Consider the following 17,460-nt stretch of genomic DNA (forward strand, 5'->3'; position numbering starts at 1 on the left):
GGCTTACAGCTGTAAAGACTTTTCGCCAAGGAGAGACATGTTATTTTGCTGTGAGTGAGCATTTTCCTTCCTCCTGTTGGGCTCTTCCTGTGTTCTTATCAGCAAGGGACCATGGTTTCCAGACAGTCACCCATCAGGCACTGATCAGACCCAGAACTGAAGGAGCATCTCCACCCCCATCATCCAGACCAGACACTGAGGTCCAGCTCTGAGGTCCTTCTGGCAGTTCTCTCACTGTGAGAAGCGAGGTTACAGGGAATCAGGCAGAGGGCCTTCTCGGTAGTGGCGCCTGCCTTGTGGAACGGCCTCCCACCAGATGTCAAGGAAATAAACAACTATCTGACTTTCAGAAGACATCTGAAGGCAGCCCTGTTTATGGGAAGTTTTTAATGTTTGATGTTTTTAATACTCTGTTGGGAGCTGCCCAGAGTGGCTGGGGAAACCTAGTCAGATTGGCGGAGTATGATGATGATGATGATGATGATGATGATGATGATTAAACTGCTTAGCAGGGGGTTAACCAGGCTGGGATAGCTGGGATAGCAGGCTTGTTGGTTTTTGAATGTCTGGTGTAGATTTTTTCAATTTCGTTGTTCTGTATGGGACAATGACAATAAAGATTATCGTATCGTATTGGAGAGCAGCTTCTGCTCTCACTCTGGAGCCTTGTTTGTGTCTGCTTCTACCCCTTTAAAGGCTAGCAAAGGCTAGAGAAGATGCCCATTTTATTCACACGGATCCTGGGCTGCTCTGACCCACAACTGGGCAGAGGTTCAATGATAGAAGATTCACATGCCACTTTTCAGCCAAGGTCCTCAAAGTAGCTTACAACAGGGATTCTCAAACTCTCCCCTCCCCCTCGCACTCCATAGCCACTTGGAAATTGCTGAGGGCTTTAGCAGACCACTTAATAGTTTCCTCCACCCCCACCCCCAGCTTGTTGTAGCCTTTGCAGTGTTCTGTTCTGTGCATGAACTTTAATTGTATTTTTATTGCTTCTTTTATAGCTTACATATTGCATTTTATCACATTCCACAGAATTAAAGCTGCAATACAAAGAATTGCAAGGAATAAGAGAAGGAAATAAAATACAATTAAAAATCAAAATGTTTAATGGAAGGGTGTAGCCTCTCCCATCTTCACACACTCTGAGAGCGGGCTGAATGGGAGATATGATAGCCATTTTCCAGTATCTAAAGGACTCTTCGCATGGAGGAACAAGTTTGTTTTCTCCCGCTCCGGACAGTAGGACACAAACCAATGTCGTTTAGTCGTGTCCGACTCTTTGTGACCCCATGGACCAGAGCACGCCAGGCACTCCTGTCTTCCACTGCCACCCGCAGTTTGGTCAGACTCATGCTGGTAGCTTCGACAACACTGTCCAACCATCTCGTCCCCTTCTCCTTGTGCCCTCCATCTTTCCCAACATCAGGGTCTTTTCCAGGGAGTCTTCTCTTCTCATGAGGTGGCCAAAGTATTGGAGCCTCAGCTTCACAATCTGCCCTTCCAGTGACCACTCAGGGCTGATTTCCTTCAGAATGGAGAGGTTTGATCTTCTTGCAGTCCATGGGACTCTCAAGAATCTCCTCCAGCACCATAATTCAAAAGCATCAATTCTTCGGCAATCAGCCTTCTTTATGGTCCAGCTCTCACTTCCATACATCACTCCTGGGAAAACCATGGCTTTAACTACACGGACCTTTGTTGGCATGCTTCTATAATGGGGTTTCCTATTTCTCGCAGTCTTTTTCAACGCAAGCTGTTCTTCCCATTTCTGGCCAAAGGAGTGAACAACTCAGGACGCCAGACAAAACGGTCCCCTAAAATAAAACATCTTTGCGTGTGCGCGCAATGCGCGTTTGCGTGATCTTGCTGCGCTCGGCTTTCCAAGGGTTAAAAATGAAGTGCTCTGGATTCCTAGAGAGGACAGGAAATCGGGGAGAGGGGTGCTTCAAGGTCCTCCAGAGCAAAAGCCCCTCCCTCCAAAGTCCCTTCCTGCAAGGGGGGGGGGGGAGCACGGCTTTTGTTGTCTCTCCTGTCTAAGTGCTGCGGTGGCGGCGGCTTAAGGGATCTGGTGAGTCTTCCCTCTCTCCTCCAGTAGTGTGCATTTGGGAGAAGTGGGGGGGGGGGTCCCAGGGCTGCAGGGGGAGGGTGCATGGCCCCCCCGTCAGCTCATGCATGGGGGAAGCCCCCTCCAAGACACAACCCCCAAATCCGGGAGCAGAGGTTCCTCTCCGCTTCACCTCTGCAAAGCCAGGCAGGGGGCGAGTTTTGCATTTAGGTCTGCAACTGTATTATTCTGTATTTGTATCAATTCGCAACTTGGGGAGGGATATTGGCGTCAGGAAAAAAGAAATGGAATGCAAATAAACCGATGAATGAACAAATGAAGAAGTCACATTTATTAACAAGGATCACAGGAATAATAAATGATACAAAGAGAGAGAGATCAAGCCTTCTCATGTCGTTTGCATATCACACAAAAAAACAGCACAATACATTTGCGGAAAATCTACAACATGTGGTTCGTTTTCAGTGGTCCGTGTATAAGTTCTTGGTTCGTGAATTGGTTTAAACAAAGCCGAAAACAAAGGAGGGAACAAGATAGAGCAGAGTTAACAGGTAACACTCAGCATCACAGATGCTATGTCTGGAGGCTCAGGTTAATTATGTGTAATAGTGATTTTTCGTCTTGATGTTACCAATGAAACAATATGAAGTGTTGGTCTTTTGATGAATATGGGGTGGGGGGTTTCAAAGTGAATATAATTTAAATTTAGATCGACCAAATGGAGCAAAACGCTGCTTGTGTGTGTGTACGTGTGTGAGAGGCTTTACTTTATTCTCAGGATGCTGTAATGTCTGTGCTTAGTTATGCAAAAACCTTGAGGGAGGAAAAAAAAATAACCTGCAAATTCCAACAAGTCCCACTTCCCCCACCCCCTTTGCTGAGGCTTTATTTTGCCCCCCCCCCAACCTTGAGGATTTATTCATTGTTGTTCTGTTTGTTATGGTTATTACTATTATTGCTACTGCTACATTTATTATCCATGGCAGGTTACAACCATTAAGAAATATTCAATATTGAAAAGGGTCAGGAAATTATAGCCACACAGTGGTGTAGCGTGGGGGGTGCAGGAGGGGGGGCGGCCTCACCGAGCGCAACATCTGGGGGTTAGGGTTAGGGGGCGCAAATCCACGGGTTAGGGGGTGCAAATCCACAGGTTAGGGGGTGCAAATTACTTGCCTTGCCCCGGGTGCTGACAACCCACGCTACGCCAGTGTAGCCACAAAAACAGGGCAGGTCATGAAAACACATGTCTTGTGTGTCAGGAGAAGGAGGGGGTTCTGGGCCAGTTTCTGAGTCGCCTTCAAGGGCAGTTACACAGAGAGCGCATTGCAGTAATCCAATTCTGACCCACAGCATGGGGTACCATGACCATATCATCTTCTGACTGTGGCTGGCAAACTAGCCGGAACTGGAATGGACACTACTAGTCACCGAGGCCGCCTGAGCCTATATGCTTGTGTGTGGGTAGAGGGACTTGGGTGGCGCTGTGGTCTAAACCACTGAGCCTTGAAGCTTGCCGATCAGAAGGTTGGCGGTTCGAATCCCCGCGATGGGGTGAGCTCCTGTTCCTCCATCCCAGCTCCTGCCAGCCTAGCAGTTCGAAAGCATGCCAGTGCAAGTAGATAAATAGGTACCACTGTGGCAGGAAGGTAAACGGCATTTCTGTGCGCTCCGGCTTCCATCATGGTGTTCTGTTGCGCCGGATTCTCAGGAAGGGAAGTAATCAAGGGAAGTAATAGTGCCACTGTATTCTGCTCTGGTCAGACCTCACCTGGGGTACTGTGTCCAGTTCTGGGCACCACAGTTCAAGAAGGACACTGACCAACTGGAACGTGTCCAGAGGAGGGCAACCAAAATGGTCAAAGGCCTGGAAACGATGCCTTATGAGGAACGGCTAAGGGAGCTGGGCATGTTTAGCCTGGAGAAGAGGAGGTTAAGGGGTGATATGATAGCCATGTTCAAATATATAAAAGGATGTCACATAGAGGAGGGAGAAAGGTTGTTTTCTGCTGCTCCAGAGAAGCGGACACGGAGCAATGGATCCAAACTACAAGAAAGAAGATTCCACCTAAACATTAGGAAGAACTTCCTGACAGTAAGAGCTGTTTGACAGTGGAATTTGCTGCCAAGGAGTGTGGTGGAGTCTCCTTCTTTGGAGGTCTTTAAGCAGAGGCTTGACAACCATATGTCAGGAGTGCTCTAATGGTGTTTCCTGCTTGGCAGGGGGTTGGACTCGATGGCCCTTGTGGTCTCTTCCAACTCTATGATTCTATGAGAAGCGGTTTAGTCACACTGGCCACATGACCTGGGAAGCTGTCTGTGGACAAATGCCGGCTCCCTCGGCCTGAAAGCGAGACGAGCGTCACAACCCCATAGTCGCCTTTGATGGACTTAACCATCAAGGGGTCCGTTACCTTTATGGTTGGGTTAAGCTATATAACATTGTTATTATTAACCCCCTAACTCTAACGCTAACCCGTTCTTCACCCGAAATTCCCAGGGCAGATTATGACATTAGAACACAGTATTAAAAACATTTTTTTAAAAAACTGTTTTATAAGCACAGTCCTACAATCATAATTACAGTACTTCTTTACTTGCCCAAGTGCTAGAAAATGAGACGGAAGCAGGGGGGAAATGTGCAGCTGAAGTGGGGGTGGAAGAGAGAGAGAAACTTTTTAGGACTCTGAGGTTAGGATCCACATTATAGCCTGGTGTCCAAACTGAACTAGGTACAGTCATACCTCGGATTACCGACGCTTCAGGTTGCACACTGTGCCGAACCCGGAAGTACCAGAACAGGATACTTCCGGGTTTCGGCGTTCACGCATGCACAGAAGCGCTAAATCGCGCTTTGCACATGCGCAGAAGCACTGAATCGTGACCTGTGCATGCGCAGACGCTGCGCTGCGGGTTGCAAACATGCCTCCCGCATGGATCACATTCGCAACCCACTGTACAATTCACTCACTTGTCAGTCACAGTTCTGACTTCATTCCTTGACTGAAAACACTGAAAGGCAGGAGCAACCCTGGAGAAAACTGGACACACACACACACACACACACACACCACTGATTTGCAACACCAGACTTCTGGGTGGAGTGGGGAAGTTAAAGGGGGGAAATAGTTGGTCTGATGTGAATGATTTTTATACTACGGGGAGGCTGAAGTTCTGTTTATTTTTGTCTATTTGTTAATTAGGGGGTCTGAGTATTGCTTTTTTATTATTTGAGTATGTCTTTTGCATTGATGTTATGTTATATGAAATATTAATATATTATATGGTTCCCGCACTCCCCCGCCATGGTAATATGTATTGTATGTTTATGTTTGTTTTTTGTGTATGTTGTAAGTCACTTGGAGACCTTTGGGTGACAAGCAGCGTCCGTATTTTTTGCCCCATAGGGCGCACCGGCCCATACGGCACACCTAGTTTTTTTGGGGGGGGGCCTAAAGAAAAAAAATTATTTCCCCCCCAGGCGCGGGGGCGGGGGAAGCCCGAGCTTCCCTGACCCCAGCCCCCAGAACAGGCTGCTTTACGCAAGCCATGGGAGCCCTCCCACGGCTTGCGCAGAGCTACCCGTAGCCCGGGCGCGACTGCTGAGCGCGCCCAGGCTTCGGGGTGCAGGCAGCTCCCCAGAACTCCCGCGGGCTCCCCAGGCTTGCGGATAGCTTCCTGAAGGCTATCTCCAGGCTTCAGCGAAAGCCTGCATTCGCCCCATAGGACGCACACACATTTCCCCTTCATTTTTGGAGGGGGAAAAGTGCGTCCTATAGGGCAAAAAATACGGTAATAAGTCTAACAAATGAAATAAAATGAAGTGATTCATCTCATAGAAATCGCTTGAGTTGCCTGCACATGTTGCATTGTAGCGTTCTTTCTTTCTTTCTTTCTTTCTTTCTTTCTTTCTTTCTTTCTTTCTTTTTTTCTTTTTAAAGAAAGCTCAGAGTCTGGGCTATGGTGCAACCCAGGTCTGGTTCCTTGCAGGATTTATCCACTCTTGCTCAGGGAACATTTTCCTTCTCCTGACAGTGTATTAATTTTATGATAATGTAATTGCTTTGTAGAACTTGCTGGCACCCTTAATTGGGACAAGCAGGACGTGGCAGAAGACAAAAGGATTCCTTCAGATCTCCTGGAGGCTTCCTGAGAGCACAGATGGATGAGCAAGACTCGCCTGGGCCTCAAGCAAGAAGAGGCAATACCATCCAAACCGGGAGCATCGGAGGATTCTGGGAAAACTCAGTGCAGAAGATGCTGGGAAAGGAGGACACCCTCAGCTCAGATGGGCAGAGCCAGCAGTTCAGGCAGTTCTGCTACCAGGAGGCCAAAGGACCCCGAGAGGTTTGCAGCCGACTCTACCACCTTTGTCGTCAGTGGCTGAAGCCAGAAAGGCATACGAAAGCTCAGATGCTGGACCTGGTGATCTTGGAGCAGTTCTTGGCTGTCCTTCCACCGGAGATGGAGAGCTGGGTGAGGGAATGTGGAGTGGAGACCAGTTCCCAGGCAGTGGCCCTGGCCGAAGGTTTCCTCCTGAGTCAGGCGGTGGAGAGAAAGCAGGCCGCACAGGAGGTGAGAGAGACTTTCATCTTATATATATAATTTTTATTAATTTTCAAACATTTTGCATTCCACAAAGTTTCATCACTTATACAATCTTTTAGGACTTCCATCAGCACCTCTGATGACCTTCCATTTTTATCATTTGTTCTGCATTTCTTAAATTCATATTGCCTTAATTATTATAACCAGCATCATCCTTTTCATTCAATAAAGCAATAATTCCAATTATTAACCTTACAAAACTTCCTGTAAACCTACAAATGTAATTTGATCATCACAACTGCATTTCAAATAGTCCGTAAATTTACGCCAATCTTCTGTGAATCTCTGGTCCCGCCGGTTTCTCCAAATTCTTCCCGTTAGTGTATCTGAGAGAGACTTTCATCTTGATGGGCTCAGAACATGAGGAAAGGTACCCCATGAGTCTCTACTGATCGCCTGTCCTTTTTTGGAAAGCATCCGAGGAATGATAATTGGATATACCTTGACTCTGCTGTTCCTTTTCTAATCATTCTCCCCTTTCTTTGTTTGCGATCCTCGTTGCTAATTCAGGGAGCGAATCGGTTTGTAGAATTGTGCATGGATTACTCTGAGGCAGAGACATTGGACACCAAACAGAGACCGCTGGGTAAGGGTGAATGATTTTCTCTCAGCTTGCTCACATTCTGTTGATTTTGAAACTAATCCATGGGTTCCTTTAATCTTTTGGGGGATGACACTTGAAGCCACAGGCCCCAAGGAGAGGGGATGTGTTTTTACACAACTAAAATATGGAATGGGTACAAATGTCAAAATGCCCTCAGCAGGTGAGACTTTTTCTAAGGCCCATTTGTACAGTGGTGCCTCGGGTTAAGAACTTAATTCGTTCTGGAGATCTGTTCTTAACCTGAAACTGTTCTTAACCTGAGGTACCACTTTAGATAATGGGGCCTGCTGCGCCGCTGCTGCACGATTTGTTTTCTCATCCTGAAGCAAAGTTCTTAACCCGAAGCACTATTTCTGGGTTAGCGGAGTCTGTAACCTGAAGCATCTGTAACCTGAGGGACCACTGTATAAGTAATAAGAATGCAATACAGTGGTACCTCGGGTTACATATGCTTCAGGTTACATACGCTTCAGGTTACAGACTCCGCTAGCCCAGAAATAGTACCTCAGGTTAAGAACTTTGCTTCAGGATGAGAACAGAAATCGTGCGGCGGCGTGGCAGCAGTGGGAGGCCCCATTAGCTAAAGTGGTGCTTCAGGTTAAGAACAGTTTCAGGTTAAGAACGGACCTCGAATTAAGTATGTAACCAGAGGTACCATTGTAGAATGAAAGCTCATCCTGCCGCTGCGAGATTTCTGTTCTCATCCTGAAGCAAAGTTCTTAACCTGAGGTACTATTTCTGGGTTAGTGGAGTCTGTAACCTGAAGCGCCTGTAACCCGAGGTACCACTGTAGTTAAGAGATGCTCCGCTTAACCTTTGAGAAGCAAGCACTAAAGGCTGCCCACCTGCCCTTGTTTTTCACAGGTGACAGAATGATGCTGGCAAGACCTTCTCATCCATCTTTTCATCGTGGCAGAGGGGAAGCAGCGGCTGTGGAACCAGATCAGGTAGGCGGGGGGGAGCATTGTGGGGGAAGAGGCAGAGGACTGGGGCAGCCAGCGCGCCACTGGGCCCAAGCAAATCTCTCTCATCTGGGCTTCTGTCAGAGCTTCACTTAACAATGGCTGAAAATGCCATTCATGGCGGTTTATGTGCTGAGAATAAAAAACAGCCACCTCACCGTAACTAGCTTTCTAATTGTCACTAGTATTATTTATCAATAGTTTTTATTTATATGTTTATCATTTAAGGCTAAAGTACGCTTCTAAGCAGTTTTACAAACCATGAAAAACAGTGGCCAGGATTCACCTAACCAGCTCCATCAGTTGCAAAACAGGGCTTCCCCCCTCCCCCCATGCACTCCTTGAATTTTATTTATTCATTCATACATACATACATACATACATACCCCGCCCATCTGGCTGGGTTCCCCTAGCCACTCTGGGTGGCTCCCAACAGAATATTAAAAACACAATAAAACATCAAACATTAAAAACTTCCCTAAACAGAACTGCCTTCAGATGTCTTCTAAAAGTCAGATAGTTGTTTATTTCCTTGACATCTGATGGGAGGGCATTCCACAGGGCAGGTGCCACTACTGAGAAGGCCCTCTGCCTAGTTCCCTGTAACCTCACTTTTCGCAGTGAGGAAACCACTATAAGGCCCTCGGAGCTGGACCTCAGTGTCCGGGCTGAACAATGGGGGTGGAGACCCTCCTTCAGGTATACTGGGCTGAGGTTGTTTAGGGCTTTAAAGGTCAGCACCAACACTTTGAATTGTGCTCGGAAACGTACTGGGAGTAAATGTAGGTTTTCAGGACCGGTGTTATATGGTTTTGGTTTTAGGACATTGGGACGTTACCCCCCCACAGAACAGCACAAGGGGAGAGTAGAGAGGAGATCCTTTCACCTGGAAAGCTTGCACAGACAGTATGATTGAGGAACGCAATGTCGAGTTCCACCCATTTACACAAAGATTCATAAACATCATTAAAATACATAATAAAAGAATTCTATTAAAACATTAAAATAAACATCCAAAATTTAAAATGCGTAGCAAGACAATATCTTTAAAGCAACATAGCAATTATCAGGCAGAAAATGACACAAAAATATGTAGCAGATAAACTTTATGCTGTCCCTTTTTCTTTTAGGGTCCAGTGCGCTTTGAAGATGTGGCTGTTTATTTCACAGACGAGGAGTGGGCATTGCTGGATCCTGACCAGAGAGCTCTGCATAACAAAGTCATGGAGGAGAATTGTGGGATCATGGACTCTCTTGGTAAGGCTCCCTGTGGATTGTAGTATCTGTTTTGAAATTCAATATGTCTTTCTATGTCATGAAGTGCCAAGATTTTGACGTAGCTCAACAGTGCCACCCAAATCATTTGGGACACTAACACCTCCACAGCTAACCTTGAATGGAAGGTTATTTATTGTTTTGTCTGTGAATATTCTTCCTCTGGTTATGCCTTTTTAAACAGTCTGCTCTGAACCACCCCACCCAGGCCTTCAGAGTTGAAGAAACTTCTATCAAGTTTTTTGTTTTTGCTTCTGTTAGTTTTTGGTTGACCAAAGAAACTAATGACATTGAAGATGGAGGAGATTCCATGATGGGGCCAAACAAAACCCATCCCAGAAAAGTGTCAGCATCGCCCTTGAGCCAGTGTCGCCAACTGGACTCATCCACTTCAGCCCCGACTGGGCTAGGCAAGCTGGGTAGCACTTCCAGAGACCACCTTCTGCACAGGAACAGGTCAAAGTGCTGTGGACTCACAGCTTAGAGTTGTGAGCACCGGATTCACTTCACAAGAAGACAGTCGTTGCACAGCAGAGTATAGCAGAGTATAGTAGAGCATAAAGGACTTAGAGCAGCTCTGTAGAATACCTTCTTTATTCTATCTACAACTATAATACACAACTATATACAGAGCTAAATGAGGTCTAAACAAAGAATGCTGAACTGCACTGAGTGTCTGCAGCTGCTCTTAGCAGCAACCTTATCTATACACATGATCTCTAACACTTAGTCTCTCTCTCTCTTTGATGTGAGGCTGGAGCAGAATAAGTAGAGAGCAGAAACTGCCCCCTCCTCTCTGGAGAATCAGCAGAGAACATCAGCAGATTCTTGGATATGGGAGGGGTGAAATCTCAAAAAGAACCAGGTTTTTCAAATCTCAGGTTCCCATAAATATGTCAGCTAATGGCCGTCAACAAAGGCAGAGAACCCTGTAGGAAGATCTCACATCTAACTCCCTTCAGTTCTTCCTCTTTCACAAGTATTAATTAGCAGTGTTCAATAATTTGGGGCTGCATTATTTTCTTGAGGCTCTAATCCATTTCTCCATTTGTTGCAGGTGGGGATGAATTGGAAATTAAGAACAAGGTAGTTCACAACAAAATCCACACAGTGGAGAAGCCATCTAAATATTTGGAATGTGGAGAGAGCTTCAGTCAGAGCTCCCATTTCGCTTCCTATCAAAGAAATCCAATTGGGAAGAAAGCCTATCAGTGCTTGGAATGTGGAAAGAGCTTTAATACAAGCAGAAACTTCCGTCGACATCAAAGTATTCACCGTGGGGAGAAACCGTTCCATTGCCAAGAGTGCGGGAAGAGCTTCAGTCAGAAAGAAAGTCTCACTTCCCATCAGAGAATTCATACAGGGGAGAAACCGTATCGTTGCTTGGAATGTGGAAAGAGCTTCAGTCGAAGCCACCGCCTCACTTCCCACCAAAGAACACATAGTGGCGAGAAACCATATCTGTGCTTGGAATGCGGAAAGAGCTTCAGTCGGAGCGACCGTCTCACTTCCCATCAGAGAATTCATACAGGGGAGAAACCGTATCAGTGCTTGGAATGTGGGAAGAGCTTCAGTCAGAAGGAAAGTCTCACTTTCCATCAGAGAATTCATACAGGGGAGAAACCCTATCAGTGCTTGGAATGTGGGAAGAGCTTTAATACAAGCACAAACTTCCGTCGACATCAGAGAATTCACAGCGGGGAGAAACCCTTTCAGTGCCAAGAGTGTGGAAAGGGCTTTAACACAAGCACAAAATTCCATAGCCATCAAAGTATTCACCGTGGGGAGAAACCGTTTCAGTGCCAAGAGTGTGGAAAGAGCTTCACCTGGAAGGAAAGTCTCACTTCCCATCAGAGAATTCATACAGGGGAGAAACCGTATCAGTGCTTGGAATGTGGGAAGAGCTTTAATGCCAGCACAAACTTCCGCCGACATCAAAGTAGCCACCGTGGGGAGAAGCCGTTTCAGTGCCAAGAATGTGAAAAGAGCTTCAGTCAGAAGGAAAGTCTTCTTTCCCATCAAAGGATTCACACAGGGGAGAAGCCATATCGTTGCTTGGAATGTGGGAAGAGCTTCAGTCAGAGCGCACCTCTCACTTCTCATCAGAGAATTCATACAGGGGAGAAACCCTATCAGTGCTTGGAATGTGGAAAGAGCTTCAGTCATAGGTCCAATCTCACGGCCCACCAGAGAATTCACAGCGGGGAGAAGCCATACCACTGCTTGGAATGCGGAAAGAGCTTCAGCCAGAGCTCCTACCTCACTTACCATCAAAGAACTCACAGTGGGGAGAAGCCTTATCAGTGTTTGGAGTGTGGGAAGCGATTCACCTGGAAGAAAAGCCTCACTTCCCATCAAAGAACTCACAGTGGGGAGAAACCCTATCAGTGCTTGGAATGTGGAAAGAGTTTCAGCCAGAGCTCCAATCTAACCACCCATCAAAGAACTCACAGTGGCGAGAAACCATATCAGTGGCTGTGTACGGATTTAATTTTAGGAGACTTTCATTAGTATGCAGGTAAGGATTGCAACGGTATTCTTGTCATTTGGCCACCTGGCACAGAAGTTGACCTTGTCTCTCAAAACCATGGAATGCACAGTCAGTATTTTTTTCATGCCATGTACCTAGATCTGTGAGGTGCAAGCCGTTGGCTCTCAATGCTGAGCTTTCCTTTGAAGACGCTGACGTAGTTCCGCTTCTAGAGCCTCCAGATTGCAAATTTGTGGTGCTCCTGACCTCCGCTGTCCTCAACATGTCTAGGATGGTGGTGGTATCAATTGAAGCTCTTCCTGGTATGTGCTAAACACACACAGGACATCTGTCAGAAACTCCACAAGTTTTCCTCTGTGAGAAGGTTAAGTAAAGGATTCCCCTGTCCTCCTTTGATCATTCAAAGTGCATAATGAGTGCATGCCGGGAGCAAAGAACTGTATCTATGAGGAAGAAAGAGTTCTCTTAACCACAACCCCACACTGAGAACCAGTGTGGGGTAGTGGTTAAGAGCGGTAGACTCGTAATCTGGTGAACCGGGTTCGCTTCCCCGCTCCTCCACATGCAGCTGCTGGGTGACCTTGGGCCAGTCACACTTCTCTGAAGTCTCTCAGCCCCACTCACCTCACAGGGTGTTTGTTGTGGGGGAAGAAGGGAAAGAAGAATGTGAGCCGCTTTGAGACTCCTTCGGGTAGTGATAAAGCAGGATATCAAATCCAAACTCTTCAAATCCAAACTCTTCTTCTCTGTTCATTGAACCTCAAAGGTGGTTGGGAGCAACAGGAAGCAAATTTGTTTGCTTCAGCCAACTTCACTTCTCCTCTGCACATGTCAAGACACGTGGAAGGAGGCATAAATTGAACCGAGACTCTGAACAACGCAGCTCACCTCAGTGGCAGCATCCGACTCATTTTTCCATGCCGTGTGGATAGGGCACCAGATCTTGACTCATGGGACATTTTTGTCAGTGTCTCACATATATTCCTTGAGACGGTGACACTGATCTACTTCCTGCCCAGTGTTAAACTGAGACTGACAACGGACGAGGTGTTTTTGAAGCCATGCTGAGTGGCAGTGTCTCCAGTCAAGGTTTTGTGACCCTCTTCGCGAGGCCTTGCGCCCCATAGATTGTCAGCTCTAACGCCCCAAGAAGTCTTGCTCTTCTTCTCAAGATTTGGAAGCCACTTTGTCCAACGTATATCTTTTGTCTCTGCGTGTATCCTGGCTGCCAATCTATATCACCTGTGGTCCCATCCCTTCAGCTATTATTGAATGTGGATGTATCTATTGTAACATGAACATACACTACAAAATAGTTGAAGGTTCGTTCTGTTTACATACACTGTTAATGGCATACAGTGGTGCCTCGCAAGACGAAATTAATTCGTTCCGCGAGTCTCTTCGTCTAGCGGTTTCTTCGTCTTGCGAAGCAACTCTATTAGCGGATTAACGCTATTAGCGGTTTAGCGGCTATTAGCGGCTATTAAAGGTTTAAGGGATTAGCGGATTAGCTGCTAAAAGGCTATTAGCGGTTTAGCAGCTTAGAAAAAGGGGGTGGGGAGCGGAAAAAAATCTCAAGACTCGCAAGACATTTTCGTCTTGCGAAGCAAGCCCATAGGGAAATTCGTCCTGCAAAGCGCATCGAAAAACGGAAAACCCTTTCGTCTAGCGGGTTTTCCGTCTTGCGAGGCATTCGTCTTGCGGGGCACCACTGTACTAGGTTGTGAAGCCCTCCCCAGTGCTTCAGAGAATCTTCAGAAGAATGCAGAGGCATAGATGCAGATGTGTTTTAATCTTACACTGGCAATTATAATATTTTTAACTGTTTTAATTTTGCCTTTTTATTTCAAACGTTTTACTTGTTTTCAACTTTTTAATTGATAATTTCTAGTAAACCATGTAGATGTTTTGTTACTATCAAGCGGCATATAGGTTTTATTAAATAATAATAAATAAAGCTCCGTCCCTCCCCCAATTGTAAGGGTTTTAGAAACCTACTTTTGTTTTTTGTTTTTGTGGAACATTTGCAATAGAGTCATACCTTGGATCCCAAACCGCCTTGGTACTCGGACATTTTGGCTCCCAAACATCACAAACCTGGAAGTGAATATTCCAGTATGTGAACATTCTTTGGAACCCAAACATATGACACGGCTTACGCAGCTTCCGATTGGCTGCAGGAGCTTCCTGCAGCCAATCAAAAGCCGCGCTTTGGTTTCCGAACGTTTTGGAAGTCGAATGGACTTCCAAAACAGATTCATTCGACTTCTAAGGTACAACTGTACTTTACATAAAAGTTGGTGAGTTGTTTTTTTCCCCCTGGTATCATTTCATGGAATAAGCACCATCTATAGAAAATGGCTTCCAACTTCCAGCAACTTTTTTTGCTGATTGCTCTGTGCTCTGACCTGTTGTTATTGCTGATAATATTTTTTCTTTTTTTGTATCCAATTCATTAGTAACTGCAAATAGAAAGATACCCCTCATTTATTTTTATTTTTTGAAGGAACGACCACATTTTGCTTTTGGAAAGTTCTTAAAAGTATAAATTTGGATCATTCACACACTAATGTGGCAGCTGGGGCTTCCAGGGAAAAAGTAACTCAAAAGATACAAATACTGAAAGAAAAACCATAGGGACACCTTTCTCCAAAAAAATGCATTGGACTATGCCTGCAACATATGTTCAGATTTGGTCAGCACGCGAAGGACTGTGAACCTCTAGTGTTCTTAGTCGGTCTCATATGTTTGGAAAGATAAATCTCTTGCTGCACCGCGTCCCTGGAAGGCAAAAGGATACAGAATTTATATATCTAAATACCCTTACTCCTCATATAGATTGCCGCTGTGGACTCCTTTGGGAGGAAGAGCGGGATATAAATTTAATAAATATAGTATTGTACTGAGTGGCAGCACATTGTTACACAACTGAAAAACAAAACGCAGTCATAGTTCCACTTCACTTTGCAGTGAACAAAGATGTGAATTGACCTGAGACCTCCAGGTATACAGCGGTATATAAATTCAATAATATTAAATAATAAATACAGGCAGGTCTTTGCTTTCCTTCTTTTCAGCCCAGCCGTATGCTAACGTGGCTTCTCTCTGCTTTGCTCAGCCTCTCCAGGGAGCAGCAACAGCGATCCTGAAGGACAAACAAGCCTGCATCTGATTGCAAATTGGGGGAATTTGTACACTTTCTGAGGCTTTACTTCAGAAGTGTCTAATCTTCAGCCCTGAACCACAGCTTACACCATCCCTGACCACTGGCCATGCTGGTTTGGGCAGATGGAAATTTTGATCCCACAACATCTGGAGGGCCAAAGCTTCCACATCTTATAATCTACTTGACTGGAAGCACGAATTGGTCACTGAAACCGGCATGCTTGACTCTTTTGCTTTGCAAGTACAGTGGTACCTCGGGTTACATACACTTCAGGTTACATACGCTTCAGGTTACAGACTCTGCTAACCCATAAATAGTACCTCAGGTTAAGAACTTTGCTTCAGAATGAGAACAGAAATCGTGCTGCGGCGGCAGCGGGAGGCCCCATTAGCTAAAGTGGTACCTCAGGTTAAGAACAGTTTCAGGTTAAGAACAGACCTCCAGAACAAATTAAGTAGTTAACCCGAGGTACCACTGAATACCACAGTGGGTTTCCATGTTAAGATCAAATAAAGTACACCACACCAGAATTGAGGTCAGTTTGGACCTTTGGGGATTGTAGCTCTATGAAGAAATACATATGTTTTCTAGCAACTCCCAGCATCCTTAAACTACAGATCCCAGGATTCTTCGGGAAATGTTTTTATATACAGTGGTACCTCAGGTTAAGTACTTAATTTGTTCCGGAGGTCCATACTTAACCTGAAACTGTTCTTAACCTGAAGCACCACTTTAGCTAATGGGGCCTCCAGCTGCCGCTGCACCGCCACTGCACGATTTCTGTTCTCATCCTGAAGCAAAGTTTTTAACCCAAGATAATATTTCTCGGTTAGCGGAGTCTGTAACCTGAAGCGTATGCAACCTGAAGCATATGTAACCTGAAGCACCACTTTAGCTAATGGGGCCTCCTGCTGCCGCCATGCCGCCGGAGCACAATTTCTGTTCTTATCCTGAAGCAAAGTTCTTAACTTGAGGTACTGTTTCTAGGTTAGCAGAGTCTGTAACCTGAAGCATATGTAATCTGAGGTATCACTGTATGCTGGAAGCTGCCCAGAGAGGCTGGGGCAAGTTCAGACTAGTACAGGGCAAAACCTTTTATGCTGTTTCTCTAGACCAGGCATCCCCAAACTTGGCCCTCCAGATGTTTTGGGACTACAATTCCCATCATCCCTAGCTAACAGGACCAGTGATCAGGGATGATGGGAGTTGTAGTCCCAAATCATCTGGAGGGCTGAGTTTGGGGATGCCTGCTGTAAGAGTTTGCTTGCTTTTAAGCATCATGATGCGATTTAGCAACGCTTTTAAATGAACAGCACAAAATAAAAGGGGTGAGAGGGACCTGAGAGAATGAAAGCGAAGAGAGTAAAAAGTGAAGCTGCCCCAACTCTGGCACTAAGCCAGAAGAGAAGGAAGAGGTGATTAAACCTGTTGTTTAGTCGTGTCCAACTCTTCGTGACCCCATGGACCAGAGCACGCCAGGCACTCCTGCCTCCCGCAGTTTGGTCAGACTCATGTTTGTAGCTTCAAAGACACTATCCAACCATCTCGTCCTCTGTCGTCCCCTTCTCCTTGTGCCCTCCATCTTTCCCAACATCAGGGTCTTTTCCAGGGAGTCTTCTCTTCTCATGAGGTGGCCAAAGTATTGGAGCCTCAGCTTCAGGATCTGTCCTTCCAGTGAGCACTCAGGACTGATTTCCTTCAGAATGGAGAGGTTTGATCTTCTTGCAGTCCATGGGACTCTCAAGAGTCTCCTCCAGCACCATAATTCAAAAGCATCAATTCTTCAGCCTTCTTTATGGTCCAGCTCTCACTTCCATACATCACTACTGGGGGAAACCCTAGCTTTAACTATACGGACCTTTGTTGGCAAGGTGATGTCTCTACGTCTATAAAACAGACGGCTTGCCTTTCCACTCCTGTTTTCGGCAGGCGGGGAAACCAGGGAACGAATGAAATTGGTCTGAGCCACACCTTTCCCGGGAGCAACCAATCCACGGAGAGCGAATCCGCCCTCGAATGAAACGAGGAGGGATCCAGAGCTGCTCGCGCAAACACACCTTTTCCCTCCCTCCCTCTCTCCCACCAAGCAGTTTTAAGGAAAGCGATGCCCTTTAAAACCCCTCGTATGGGAACTGTCCCATTGCAAGAAAAGAAATGGCGCCCAGGCGAGAGCAGGCTGAAAAGCCAGATTTTCATCTTTCACCCCCCCTCACCCCCCCCCCGCGCGCAACTTTCGCTGCTCCACCTGCGTCGATTCGTAGGCACTCGGCGCGCCTTCTCATT

At 46.1% G+C, this 17,460-nt stretch overlaps 2 protein-coding genes across 3 annotated transcripts in view; one reads left to right on the plus strand and one right to left on the minus strand.

Annotated features, from left to right (window-relative positions):
• Positions 1-17,460, minus strand: part of LOC310670718 (macrophage mannose receptor 1-like) — a 225,773-nt gene that overhangs the window by 191,927 nt on the left and 16,386 nt on the right. The gene's annotated exons all lie outside the window — the stretch shown is intronic.
• On the plus strand, positions 1,988-13,397 carry LOC310670248 (uncharacterized protein). 2 transcript variants are annotated; one of them, XM_083425225.1, is made up of 7 exons: positions 2,058-2,074; positions 2,537-2,622; positions 6,142-6,646; positions 7,190-7,265; positions 8,148-8,230; positions 9,376-9,502; positions 10,578-13,369. In XM_083425225.1, exons 3-7 carry the CDS (start codon positions 6,233-6,235, stop codon positions 12,029-12,031), a joined length of 2,154 nt encoding a protein of 717 aa, XP_083281351.1. In that variant the 5' UTR covers positions 2,058-2,074; positions 2,537-2,622; positions 6,142-6,232; the 3' UTR covers positions 12,032-13,369. The 2 variants fall into 2 exon arrangements, with proteins under 2 accessions (XP_083281350.1, XP_083281351.1); XM_083425224.1 differs by lacking the exon at positions 2,537-2,622 and having other exon boundaries at positions 1,988-2,074; positions 10,578-13,397.

This window comes from Podarcis tiliguerta (genome assembly GCF_965153285.1).
Source record: "Podarcis tiliguerta genome assembly, chromosome: 2".
NCBI classification, from domain to species: domain Eukaryota; kingdom Metazoa; phylum Chordata; class Lepidosauria; order Squamata; family Lacertidae; genus Podarcis; species Podarcis tiliguerta.